Here is a 14,311-nt window from a genome sequence, read left to right as displayed (position 1 = left end):
TCTGTCAAAAATATAAATCGTGTAGCCCTACAAGCTTTTTAAAAGGATCAGAGCCATGGCTGATCCTTTTAAAAAGCTGAACATTTTTCTAATAAAAGTTTGAACTGACAAAAAGCTGACCATTTTTCTAATAAAAGTTTGAACTGACACTGCATTTTCGATTCCCCGAATATATATATATACTGTATATGTTGTGTATGGGGTCCCACGCAAGGGGTCCTGGTTCATATAGGCCTATATATATATGAACCTGGACCCCTTGCGTGGGACCCCATACACAACATTTCCTACAAGTAGGCTACATAAGCATCCTATGCGGCTGGTAGCACCACATTGTAATATTGAGTGTCGATATTATATGTACGCATTTCTTTCTTTTCCTTTCCTGTGTCTGAGCCTGTTTGATTGTTTTGTTCATGTACTCTTCCAAATAAAATTGAAAATAAAATATTTAAAAAAGTATCTAAAACCCATTTTCAGTCTCCACCTTTCTGTTCCTGTTCTACACAGACTGTGGTTGCCTCACACTTCCTGTCATATGGGTGGTGCCTCTACTTCAGATATAAGAGTCTCAAACAACTGTCACCCGCAGAGAAGGGTGGGGAGCTGCAGCATCCTGCTTCTTGTAAGTAACTACTCTTTGTGTAATGATGAAGAAACATATTTTAAACTATTCTAAACATCTTCACTTTTTTTTAAGTCATAATGTCTATTATAATTTTTCCTGATGCCGGGAGGGGGGGGGGTGCGTTATTTAACATCAACACCAAAATTGGAAGGCTTAAAAAACAATATGTACAGGTATCATATAAAATCAAACAAAGTTTAGACTTCTAATATATAGCCACATTCTACTAGTGTAAAACATCAGTCAGTAGTTTCATATTTTGTTAAAAAGAGGAACTTAAGTTGTTTTCTTCTCAGAGGAAGTTGACTGAAGTAACTGATTCCTGGTATCAAGAAAGGACCCAAAATTAACTAACTTGAAAACTAACTGGCTGCTACTTTTGATTTGTAAAAAAAAAATACCCACCTTTTTTTGTAGATCAGAACAAGAGTCTCTGTTCTATTATATGCTATTAAGATGATGTGACACTGATACATATGACATTAGAGTATACTATTTTCATCAGAGATTAGACCAAGTCCAAATGTTACCTATGAATCAAGTTCTATTAATACATTTACACACCTTGAGTATTGTGCTGGCATGTTTGGGGTTGGGGTTTTCGGGACCTGTTGGTGAGGATTTCGGATGTGTGTTTGTGTTATTTTCTAGAGTAGAGTTCCACACCTTCAGGCTACACTTACAGTTGCTGGATATGCCTTTTAAGGACAAGAGCAACTCATACTGTGTACCTCTACCAAATTATTAGTTCCCCATACTGTGTTCACATCACATCATATTTAACATTACCCTGAATATGAGCTGCCAACTGGTGGGGAAAAAAAATGTTGGTCTGAAGAAAAGTAGGATGTGGTTATACAGGGTTTTTTTCTGTCGGAACTCGTGGGAATAAAAATGCAATATTATAATGTATATTCATACTTATAAAACCACCTCCATTTATGAAAAGTGTCAATCTATGCTGCTGTTGATTTCTGATGGATTTTAAATTCAGAGATAAAATGCTGTTGCTGGAGTCAGGAAGTGGAAATGTACTGATGACACTGTTTTAGTCATCAAGCCACAGCACCATTTTGTAACCATTTATGGTCACCAATGTTAAAGTGTGAAAAAGGACAGAGGTATACTGTAGGTTGTATCAAATAAGATTGTGTGGTGTGCACGCCCAGTGTAAACTTTAATAGTGGTGACCAAAATGTGGTCGGCAGTCACAATTTATGCATTAATATTAGCAGTCAGTAGGCAAACAAACCGGTTTGTGATGTATTTTCAGTCCCTTTATATCTGAATAATTTGAAACTATGTGGGAAATCTTAAATTCTGGTCCACTGGATTTTATTGTTGCTTGTTGTTTATTGAGTGTTTTTGGATCTCTTTGGTTTTTGTCACCAGGAAATGGATACATGTATGCTGTTCCTTCTGCTCCTGCTGATGTGTAGAAATGGTAAGTTTTTTGTTTCTTCGTTTGTTTCTTTGTTTGGGACTCAATGGTACACACTCTACTCTGCCCCTTTTGTTTGTTTTTAGATTACATTGCACAGAAGAGGATTGAGGCCACACATTTATTTGAGTTGTGAGCTTAATTAATTCAGAGATTAAAGTAAGAATTCTTGCTTTATACAGTACTTTGAATTCTGAGATTAAACTCAGAACTCATATTTTTCACATGTGGACCTTAATCGTCTAACATTGCTATATTCACATAATTAAAGGTGTAGCCTAAATTTGCAGGTCTTTACCAAATGTGATTACTTTAATTTAAAAAATCATGTTAAGCCCTTTGAGGCATGCGTTGTTATATTGGACTAAATAAATAAGACCTGGCATGACTATTCTAACCTGCTGCTGGATGGATGGGTTTGAGCGTGTCTTGTTGTGAAAACAATACCGCCCCCATCTGGCAGGGTCAGGTTATGACTATTCTGGGTTGTTCTCTGTAAAGCCCTCTGAGACATGCTTGTGAATTAGGGCTAGACAAATAAACTTGGGCATTACATTATATTACGTTACATTACACTACATTATATTACGTCATTTAGCAGATGCTTTTGTCCAATGCGACTTACAGTAAGAACAGCAGTCAAACCGACTCTATAACAGTCTTCATCAGGGAAGCCTTCAAGAGGCATAAATAGCATTCATAGAATCAGACCCCCCCCCCCCCCCCTTCTTCTTAAGAGTAGAAGAGGAAGAAGATTGTTACATGATAAGTTAATGGTTAATGGCTCCGTAGCCTATTTTGGATGAGGCTGTACACCAGTGTTACAACCCAGTCTAGGGTTTAGGCCACAACAAGGAAGTTCACACAGAATTAACCAGGATAAAATGTGCAAAAATACTTTACTTTGACTAAAAAGAGTTACAAAGTCTTTTATTTTTCCTTAGTGATGGTACACTTAACACAATTAACATAAAGACAGACATTACAATTACCTTAACTCCAACCAGTAAACCAAATACAAACAAAGTGAACGTGTGGGTTGTTGAATGAGCAGACAGATGAGAGTGGAGCCCCTGTCGCACTCTGCGACACTCTGCTGCCAAGCTGTCTGTCTTCCACATTTGTAGAGGAGCAGTGGCTGATCTCAGCCACCATCAGCAACGGCCTCGTAGAAGTACTTCTCTCCTCGATGCACCAACCCCAGCCTGCATACACCTAGAGCACAGCCAATCAGTCACACAGCCAGTGGCGTGCCGTCCATTAGGCGAACTAGGCAAATGCTAGGGGTGCCAGAGAGGGTAATTTTTTTTTTTTTTTTTTTTTTTTTTACAAATACTTTTTCATGATAATAGGCCTACTATTATTTTACAATAGTAGACAAAAAATTAGCAGAACAACATCTTAAGTCTTTAAATAATAGTGAAATCATTTTTCTAATTCTGGCTTTCTGGCTGCCTGGGCTGCAGCACTTTCACCATGGTCCCTAATCCATACCACCCCACCCCCTGCGCGGCCGCGCCCCCTTCTACCTGCTCGGAGCTTTTTCCCAGAGTGGGGGAAGGGAGCTGGAAGGTGGGTGCTGAGGGTGCTGCAGCACCCCTTGGTGGCAAGAAATGGGATTTTCGAAATTGTTGGATTTGGCTGTCTTGTGTTTATACCACCAACAAGATGCATTAAAAAACAGTTTGTGCTTCCCAGCTCTAATCTTATTTCATACGCTCTCTCTTCAAAAGTGTTTGATTTTCATCATAATCTGGTTTTCCATAATAATAATAATAAGTTCAGTTTTTATGCCCGTGTTGCTGTCTGTTGTAGTGTAAAACGACTAAAGGGAGAGCAGGTGCTTACATGAAAGTGAGTGAGAAAAGGAGAAGACTGAATAATGACATCACAACAGTATAATCCTGATGTTAATTTAAAATTAAATATTCTTCTAAATATGGATGGAAGTCCAAAAAACGTCAAATTTTCTTCGGCGCTGCCCTCGCGGGCAGCACAGAGAGTCCCTTTCTTACAGCACCCCCTACCTAAAAGTACTTCCAGCGCCACTGGGGAAGGGACATTCTGAGCCTGCACTGCAGTGGTGGAATTAGCTGCGATATAATTTTTATTATATTTTCTTTGGGGGGGGGGGGGGCACCAGCAAAAATCTTGCCTAGGGCACCAACTTGGTCAGGCACGCCACTGCACACAGCACAAACACTCACTATTCACACAAGCTGACATGCACCAGGCTCCCATCAACAGTCAATCAGGCATGCAGATGAAGGGAAGAAAACACAATACAGAGGATCCCAGTACAGGGAATACAATCACATATGAGCCCCAGGGTCATAACAATCAGCAAAATGGTGTCAATAGAGACAGAGCAAGCAATGAGACAGCTGAACGACATCGCACTGAGGAGCCCTGAGAGTGAAATCCCTTGCATGATACTGAATTTATATAGACTAAGTTATATTCTCTGCAAACTTTTTGTCCACATGTGAGAAGCATTTTGTTCAATTAAAGCCATAGTTTACCCCAAAATGAAGAAGGCAGTCATCATTATCTACTACAACACTCCCAGAGCTTGCCAGCTGAAGTCAGCATGCTCCAAAACAACTGTAGTTGCTGGGGTCCTGTCTTCAGTCTTCAAAATGTAATGGAAAAGAACCATAACACGGCTCCATCCTCTCTCTTGAGGCTAACCAATCTTGAAAAGCTTGACATTTACACCATTATTTAGCTGAAATTGCTTCTACCAGTTGTTTTCAAAATATGTCACGTTTGCACGTACCCAGGCCTAGATGAGTAACACCAGAGCAATCGAGTAAGAGAGTGGCATCAGCGGAGGTCCAAAATGTGGATCCAGGAAGGGGGCTTGCAATATACATGTGAATGTATAAAATAAAGCTGCTAAATATACAAATTGATTATTTAAACCGCTTACCATTTTAAAGTACATCACAAAATGTACTTTCTGCTGCAACTCAACAGCTCTCCTTAATCAAGAACCTTACTTCCCAAAAGTTCCTTTTTGCCAAAAGTTTTGCAATGTAAAAAACTGGTCCATTGAGTGAATGGAGATGTTGCGACTCTTCTATAGCCTATACATGGCTCTGGGTAATACTAGCTTGAATTTGTAGAAACAAGCTGTTTATCCTTAAAAATAAAAGTGTAAGATTTTAAATATAGAAATACTGTTTTAAACCAATGTTTAAAACAGAGTGTATTCTGCACAATGTAATACATAGCTTAGAATGGAACATACCGTATAGCATTTTCCATTAGTATTATTGACATCAAACATTCATATGGATGCTCCCTTATGACTTGTGACAAATGTGAACATGTTGCACCTAGTTGATGCTTTTGTCACATAACCTAATCCTTTCGTGGTGGAGAAATTTCTTCATTACTACAATTATACAAGTTGTTATTATGTCATTATGCATGAGCACAACATATATTTTTCAGAATACAATTTTGTGAGACTGTTGGTACAATGTTTTCCCTGTAGGGTCTTCTCAAGAACCGGAGGTATGCTCTAAGTCAGCGATCAGCTCTTGTGATGACTGTATAAAATCTGGACCATACTGTGTGTGGTGCAAACAACTGGTAAGAAAGAACTTCATGAATTATCTGCTGGGAATTTGGTATTACGTTTTACCAGTGCTTAGAATTTGTGTGTATAGAGACGGGTTGGGTGTGTCTCAACACACTCTACATGTGTGAAGTGTCTCCAATAGCTACAAATGCTGTGGGCAAGGTGTGTGCCTTGTGACTCTGCTCTTCGACTGTGTGGTTAGAGCAAGGGCTTTGTGTTGAAAAGTGGTGGGGACATAATTATTATTTATTTATTTATTTGACAGGGACAACAACACATAAGCATTGCTACATTTAAATAAAATGCAACCGATGCAAACAATACCTCTTACTGAGAAAGATGACTGACCAAATGTTGTTCTGCGCATTGCTGCTCTACAGTTTCCACTTGTTGCACCTAGTTCTGATCCCACTATCTTGTTTACCAGTATTTCTGTGGCAAGTTTGTTTACACATTTATTAGTTTTAGAAATGAAAACTGTCTACAAAACTGTCAAAATTTAGTAGCTTATGTTTCTGTAGAATAAGGGCTCAGATGGGGGAAACATTTTTTAAACATCTTCAACATAGGTCAAACAACATCATGGGAGTTTGAGTTGAGATCACCTCATGCCCTAACTTCCCCAGTGAAGTGAGACATTTCATAGATGTTGCCGTTTAACACTCAGTGCACAGTGTGACATGAAATTCACACCTCTGCCTGTGCAGCGGAAGCAGAAGACAAACAACAGGCTTCATTTATTTCGGATGCGAGACTATAACACCTTCCTTCATATGTGATTTTACTCAGCATAAAATGCAGCATTTTCTAGTGTTTTGTATGTAACCCACTGTTTTTTTTTTATCTGTCAGTTTTATGTCATCACTTTTCACTAATGAAAAAAAAACAATCAGTTAGAAGTTGTGATCACAAGAAAAGTTGGATCTCTTGAGATAACGAGATAATTCATAAGTCATGATGTTGAGATAATCTGATAAACATAAAATAAAATAAAAATCAAGCAACCATGGTACAAAAAAAAGACACAGGAAGTGGTAAGACGGTGTGACTTCAGAGAGGATACGTCACCTATCATTGAAGTTTGTAGAATGTTAAGTTTCACTTTTGTTTTCACACCGGGAGACTGTGGATTTAGTTCAATACTGCTGGTCTGCTGTCTGTGTCTGCACATCAGGCACATCATAGATCGATGTAGATCCATCTACACACTGACCAACTTTTGATTTTGTGTGTCTGTATGGGAAACACTGCATCTCACAGTCAAAGACCCCCTCTAGAGGCCATCTGACGAAGCACATGACTGACTGACTGACTGCCTGCCTATCTGAATTTGGCTTATGATGCCCTCAGCTGCGCAGATAGTTTTTATTATTATTATTATTATTATTATTATTATTATTATTATTATTATTATTATTATCATGGCCTGGAAGCTACCAAAGGTAGCCTACTACCAAAGTTCAAAATCACCTAAAGTGTGAAAAACAAAATATATTTTTTTAATCTTGTAATGTGTATTTTCAGGATTTCACCAAAACAGGGGCACAGGAAGCAGCTCGCTGTGATACCAAATCACAGCTGATGAAGGATGGTTGCATGGAGGACGAAATCATATCTCCCACGAACCTCAAGACCATAGTTAAGGAGAAGCCTCTGTCTGCGTCATTCAAAGAGACAGAGCCCATCCAACTCACTCCTCAAGAGATTACATTGAGACTGCGACCTGGTGAGTGGATACAATTTAAGTTGCACTATTGGGTATACTGTACCTTGAGTTCTTGATATTGTTTATCTATCTAGTAGTATTGATTCATTAATTCACAGTAGGCTATAGGTTTAGCTGGGAGGAGTTGCGCCCCTCAGTCCTCATTGTAAAGTCTAACAAAGGAGAAAAAATCCAGTCAGGCTCATGTGAGGATGACCTAATCTGCACCAGGCTTGATACAGCTGCATCAATTCAAACCACTTGAATTAGGCCAAAGATGGGAAGGAATCACAGCTGAGTCGATGCAGGATGATACATAAGTGCTATATAATTTGGCACATTGTGTATAGCACCTTTACTCTGGCAGACACATTGTGTCGAGACTATAGAGAGCCAAAGTGAATGTCACTTCCTGCTTTTCTCCCTGTACCACCAGCGTGTGAAAAAATAGGAATGGTGGTGAACGGAGAGATTCGTTACTTTTTGATCAGGTTTGAATTGTGCCATGGGGTACACATGTTACATTTGGTCAATTTAACACTCAGAATAGGCTACTGTCTTATTGTGAAGTTGCCGTGCGTTACAGCAATATACAAACGTTACAGCACTTTCATGCACCGTCATGGGGCGGCTTTAGCTCAGGAGGTAGAGCGGGTCGGCCAATGATGCAAGGGTTGGCGGTTCGATCCCCGCTCCCTCCCAGCTGCCGTCGCTGTGTCCCTGGGCAAGACACCCAACCCTCCTTGCTCCCAATGGTGTGTAGGCACCCTGCGTGGCAGCCTGCCGCCATCGGTGTATGAATGGGTGAATGTAGACTACCTACTGATTGTAAAGCGCTTTGGATAAAAGCGCTATATAAATGCAGGCCATTTACCATTTACCATTTACAGCAATAAGTTCATATTCTCTGCTTGTAGCGTGCGATTCGGGGTTGTAACAGAGATAAAAGCCACTGGATCAGGTGAGCTGCTGCCGCGTAATTACATGCGGCGCAGGAGGAGACCTGCTTCAATGTGCAGATGAAATATCATCAAAGTTGCCAATTGATTTGATACTGTCGCCATCCACCACTAATCCAACAGGCGTTTCTGCACTCCACTTACCCCCTGACATTATATGTGTGTTTGTTTTTCTTTCTTGGAAATTTAAGAGAAGTTCAGTCATCAAGCCTTATTTCCCTACATTGAGGGACGAGCATTAATTAGACAAACCCGACATGCTTACCTCATTCATTGAAACTGATAATATGTGGGTATTAACAATGATGTGTTTTGATAGCAGTGTTTATTATAAATGAATTTGGGGTGCCTTGCCCCCGAAACTGATTGTTTCACTCCCTCTCTCATACCCAGCTGTCGCTTATAGGCTACTGGGCAGCTTTGAGTCTTTTCTTTTTTTCCACGAGAAACGATACACCGTGTCATACCAAAAGGTTTGGCAAGGAGGGGTGTTGTTGTTGGGTATAGTTGCTGAATTCTGAAAAGCAAAAAATAATTATTATTATATCTGTATGATCCTCCTCTGGACTCAAATTAATAACAGTGTCTCCTCCCCGAGACTAAATTTTAAAAAGCATCACCCTCCCCTATTTTCCTCCAGTGACCCCTTCCATAAATAACGAATGGTCCCTAACATCACAAAACTTTGTAGATAAGTTGGTCATGGGCCAATTTAGAACTGATTAACTTTCCACACCTGCTGGCTAAAAGGGGGTGTGGCAATGGGCATGTCCAATCACAGAAAGGCACCTAACTAACGGATTTGCACAAAACCTAGCAGAAAGGCTGGTGATGGGCCACTTAGAAGTTATTAACTTTGCACGCCCACTGGCCAAAAGAGGGTGCTGTAATGGGCGTGTTCAATCACAAAAAGGTGCCTAAGTTGCGAAGATTCATGCAACACCACAGAGAAAGGCTGGTCATGGGCCAAGGACAAACTGATTAAAGTCCCTGGAAACCAGAAATATTTCTTTATTATTTAGCATTTTGAGTTCATCACATCACAGGAGCCTATGTTAATAAGCCACCAGCCAAATTTGAACGATGATGAACGTCGCAAAGTATATAAATTTAGGTTTGACAGTCCTGGCAAAAGTCATGAGAATCAATTATTTTTTAGAGTGTATTTTCTCCCGCGGACTGTGTGGGCGTGTCCCGTCTACAGCAGGGAAATTTCCCTCTCTCAGTCAGACCTCTCTCCTCTCCTCGGAGAGGGAGAGAGAGAGAGATGGTGTGTGTGTGTGTGTGTGTGTGTTTGCGTGTTGCTGCGCGCATAGCGTACTGACGGTCATCTGTCTATCTGTCTATCTGTCTGCACGCGCGCACACACACACACACACAGCAGCGCCGCAGCAGGCAGAGGAGAGGTTTCTACACACCGCCGATGAGACTAATCTCTGCTCTGCCACTTCGAGTGCACAGCGCTTCTATCTCCCTCCCACCGTGTGCTGTGTTCGTTCGTTCTCTCTCTCTCTCTCTCTCTCTCTCTCTCTCTCTCACTAGTCCAGAGAGAGAGAGAGAGAGAGAGAATGAACGAACGAACACAGCACACAGAGTGGGAGGGAGACAGACAGACAGCGCCGTGGGGGCAAAGAACGCGCGTGTACAAAGGTTATATAGAGCTTATGACGTCATAAGATCCTGCGTTTTAGCACCTCGCGCACTGCTGTCTTCAATGAGGAAGTACTTTGTAGTAGGGATGGGCATCGAATTTCGAATTTTCGAATAATCGTTGTTATTATCAAGGTCGACTTTTATTATTGAAAGTCGAAATTCGTTTATTGGGGGGGGGGGGGGAATTGTGTGAGTGAAATGTTGCATTGTCTCCCCTGATTCTAAGTATAGTCGAATCGCTTGGTTTGAGCAAGTAAAACAATTTTTATAAGCAACCTCTCCCTCTTCATGGGATTTCATCCGCCATTCATTTTTCCATAAACCTTGCTTAAAATGCTTATAAAAATTGTTTTACTTGCTCAAACCAAGCGATTCGACTATACTTAGAATCAGGGGAGACAATGCAACATTTCACTCACACACACAAAAAAAAAAAAAAAAAAAAAAAAAAAAAAAAAATCGAATTTCGATTAAAAGTCGACTTTGGCCAGCGAATTTCGAATAGTGTTTTTGCTAGAAATGCCCATCCCTACTTTGTAGAATCTTGTAGAAAAGTGTCGATTTTAAGGCTTTGGGTTGAAAGTAATGTATAATAATTTCGGAGGCACACAATTACTAACATAAGACCCTAAATAACATAGTTAGAACGTTTTTGTGGATTTTGGTTTCCAGGGACTTTCCACGCTCACTGGCTAAAAGGTGGCGTGGCAATGGGGTTATGCCATGGCAGAGGTATGCACTCTAACAAGTGCCCTCTAGTATATGAGGGATCAACCGCGCAGCATTTTTGGTAAACAAACCGCGTCACTGGGTGGCAACGGCAATGGAACCCTATAGAGCCTGAGCTTTGGGAGGCTTGAGTGGCTGACTCTAGCAGGCTGACTCTGTTTACATTTTAAAAACTGCGAAAGTTCACACAACTTTAACACGACATGCATATATTATACATCAAACTCTTGAGCTACTTCTGCTCTCACTCAGATTGTATAAATATAAGCGATGGGATGTATAGTTTTTGAGATATTAACGTTTGTTTGGCACAACTCATACTAATAACTGCCGCGCGGTTCCGTATTTCTGGGTGGCAAGTGACATCACGCTGATTCGTCCTATTGTGTTGTATTGTATCCCATCACATCATATTGCATTGAAACAGGCCAGCATCAAATTGCATTGAATCATTGGCTCCTTAAATGTCTTAGGTACTAGGACTGGGTATTGGTTCAAATGTCAAGAATCGATTCGATTCCGATTTACAAGGTTCCGAATCGATTAATCCCGATTCGATTCGATTCCGATTCGATTAATTTCAATATCGATTTGGTTAGTGATACTAAAACATGTTTTTTGAGCTGTAACCTGAATTACATGATTGTCCAGTTATGTAACACAGGGGTTCCCAACCTTTTTTGCGCCAAGGACCGGTAGATACATGGGGGAAAAAAGTTGCGGACCAGTTGTCAATTTGAATGGTTTTAGTTACACATATATTTACTCACCAGGTGGTGACAAAGGGTAAATAACAGCCTTTTCATCTGTCAATAAAGACACTTTCACAATTATGCACAGTGATTTGATTTCACCCTATATAATTTCTAAAAGTAGATATTAATGATCAAACATTTCCATTTATGTACAGTATTTATGTTTTTGTTTCAACTACAAACATAAATAAACGTCAACTTGAAACTATGTTTCAACTACCACACACAGCCTATAACATTATAGCCTATGTTTATTAAAAAAAAAAAAGGGGGGGGGGGGTAAAAAAAATCGATCTCTGGACATATGAATCGATATCAAAGGATTAAAATAAAAATCGATTAAAAATCGGAGAATCGATTCTTTTTTTAACCCAACCCTATTAGGTACATCAAATTGTTGATTCTATTGCCCTGTACATATTTATTTATTTATTTATTTATTTATTTCGGTCATGGGAAATTAAAACATTTCATAAAATAAAACGAAAAAGTACAAACAAGCAGCACAAGGCTGATAGACCGAAAAGGTGTAGGCTGAAGCTATAGCTTATAGCGCCTACCCTTCTTACTTAAACAAGCTATACAACAGAAAAATGATTAACGAATAATCAATTATAAACAAAAACAGAGACAATAATTCTCAAATTCAAATAATTACACAATTGACAATTACACTGCATATCACATCTGTTGTGGAAGTAGAGATACACACCCTAGCATTGAAATACTGCCTAGCATGAATTAGGCTGCCGTATTGTTTTTCCACCTGATCTGTTGCCCATTGTTTCAGCATTGAACAGTGTTGCATAAACCTAGATTCACTGAACTACAAATATTTGAATATAATGTATAAGATGTATGCAAAACTATAGTTTTCGCTCTCTTTGCAGGGCTGCCTACCACATTCCCCCTGCGTTTTAAGAGAGTCGAGGGCTATCCGGTTGATCTCTACTACTTGATGGACCTGTCCTACTCCATGAAAGATGATTTGGAAAATGTCAAACGTCTGGGCCAGACCCTTTTTAGGGCTCTGAGGGAAATCACTGACTCTGGTCAAATAGGTGACACGATTATTTATTGCAATCTCAGTCTGATAATGTGAATGGTCTAATATACTAGTCTAGTATAAGCTCTTTTGCCATCTCATTGGTCTGGTTTATGTAGCCTACCTTTTAAGATGTGTTTGCTTGCCATCCCACCTCCTGGTTTCATGACAAAATCAATGTAGTAATACGAATAAGAATAATAGTAATAGCTGTTTCTTGACACTGCAGGATTTGGTGCCTTTGTGGATAAGACAGTGCTGCCTTTCACTAACACCAACAAGGAGAAACTTCTGAAGCCTTGCGATGCAAAGGAGCAGCAATGCCAGGCTGCCTTTGGCTACAGGCATGTTCTCAGCATGACGTCCAACGAGACTAAGTTCAAACAGGAAGTGACAAAGCAGTTAATTTCTGGGAACTTAGACACTCCCGAAGGAAGTCTTGATGCCATGATGCAGGCTGCTGTCTGTGGGGTAAGAACAAAACCAAAGAGTTTAAATACCACAGTTAAATACCACCAACCTGGTTGTGTGGCAATAAAAGTGTCTTGTCTTGTCTTGTCTTGTCTTGTCTTGTCTTGTCTTGTTGTCTTGTCTTGTAAAGAGATACTGTATAATAACAAGCCTGTGATCAGAGATAACTTTTTTTTATCAAGCTTAAAGCCGAGCTAAAATGGCATTTTCAGAGTATTAATTTCCTTATTGTGACGCATTTCCGAGTGAAACAACCAGAGACTGGGAGGAATTTGGTTGGACAACATGCCGATAGAGAGGCGGAACATAACATTCAGGGAGTTTGATTGGACTGTTGAAAAGTGTGTCAGATCAAACCAAACCAAATAGTCTGACATCGATGAGTTGGATGTTAGCCTCACACACACACACACACACACACACACACACCCTTCATCTCCCACGTACACGTAATGCACCACCCCCACAGGATTACTCCTGTGGCAATAGTGTAGAAGCTAGTAGAAGTGAGTGACTAAGCTAATAACCGTAACAGCACATATAATTGACAAAGATCTCAAAATAAATATACAATATTTACCCTAATGAGAAAAGGAGCAAATATTGATGGTTAAAACTGAATAATGACATCACAACAGTCTAATGTTAATTTAAAATGAGATATTCCTCTAAATCTGGCTTCAAACGACCAACATTTTAGAAAAACAGCCAAACATTTTCGGCTGCGAGCTAAGGTTGCCCTCAAAAATTTTCAACGAAAACCTTTGGTCGTCGCCGAATGTTGCCCCCTCAGAATTGTGGCTTGCTCTTGTGTTTGTGTGTCAATGGGGCGTGGGTTGCAGAGTATCCGCGCCATGGGCTGGTTGAGGTTGGCTGGTCTGGGTAGAAAAGTCCAGGGCCGTTTCTTAGTCCCAGCCCGACCCTGGTCACACCTGAGTTGTTTGAGTTCCATTTAAACAATCGGGAAACCAGACAGGATTAGCTCTAGCCAGGCTAACCAGCCATTGTTAGCAATAACAGTTAATAACAACGCATTTTGCGGTATTTAGCGCATACATACAAACACTGTAGCAACATGACCACACAGATAGAAGATAAAGAGTACTGTGTGCTAAAACTGATTTGATGAGACATAAAAAGACAGAAGTGCTAATAAACAGTATTTACTATGATTACTCTTGAAGCGCAGAGCAGCCATGTTGGATTTTTGAGGTTGGGGCTGGTGAGGCTCCCCCAAGTTCGGCAGGGAAAATCCTAGGACAGATGACGTCACAGGGGGAGTTCATTACCTTTGAACTGTGAAATTCCCAGCTCCCAGTTTAAATGGAATGCAGCA

At 40.2% G+C, this 14,311-nt stretch overlaps 1 protein-coding gene across 1 annotated transcript in view; it reads left to right on the top strand.

Moving 5' to 3' along the window:
- Nucleotides 1-527: 527 nt before the first annotated feature.
- itgb2 (integrin, beta 2) overlaps nt 528-14,311 on the top strand; it is a 30,198-nt gene continuing 16,414 nt past the window's right edge. Inside the window, exons 1-6 of the mRNA XM_083639477.1 lie at nt 528-625; nt 2,021-2,072; nt 5,572-5,669; nt 7,183-7,384; nt 12,350-12,520; nt 12,734-12,975. Of these exons, the coding sequence (XP_083495603.1) occupies nt 539-625; nt 2,021-2,072; nt 5,572-5,669; nt 7,183-7,384; nt 12,350-12,520; nt 12,734-12,975 (852 nt within the window). The 5' untranslated portion in view covers nt 528-538. The remainder of the gene's footprint in view (nt 626-2,020; nt 2,073-5,571; nt 5,670-7,182; nt 7,385-12,349; nt 12,521-12,733; nt 12,976-14,311) is intronic.

This window comes from Poromitra crassiceps (assembly GCF_964638095.1).
Source record: "Poromitra crassiceps genome assembly, chromosome: 6".
Taxonomy (NCBI): Eukaryota; Metazoa; Chordata; class Actinopteri; order Beryciformes; family Melamphaidae; genus Poromitra; species Poromitra crassiceps.
The sequence above is the reverse complement of the archived record's forward strand: the minus strand, read 5'-3'. Positions and strand labels throughout refer to the sequence as shown.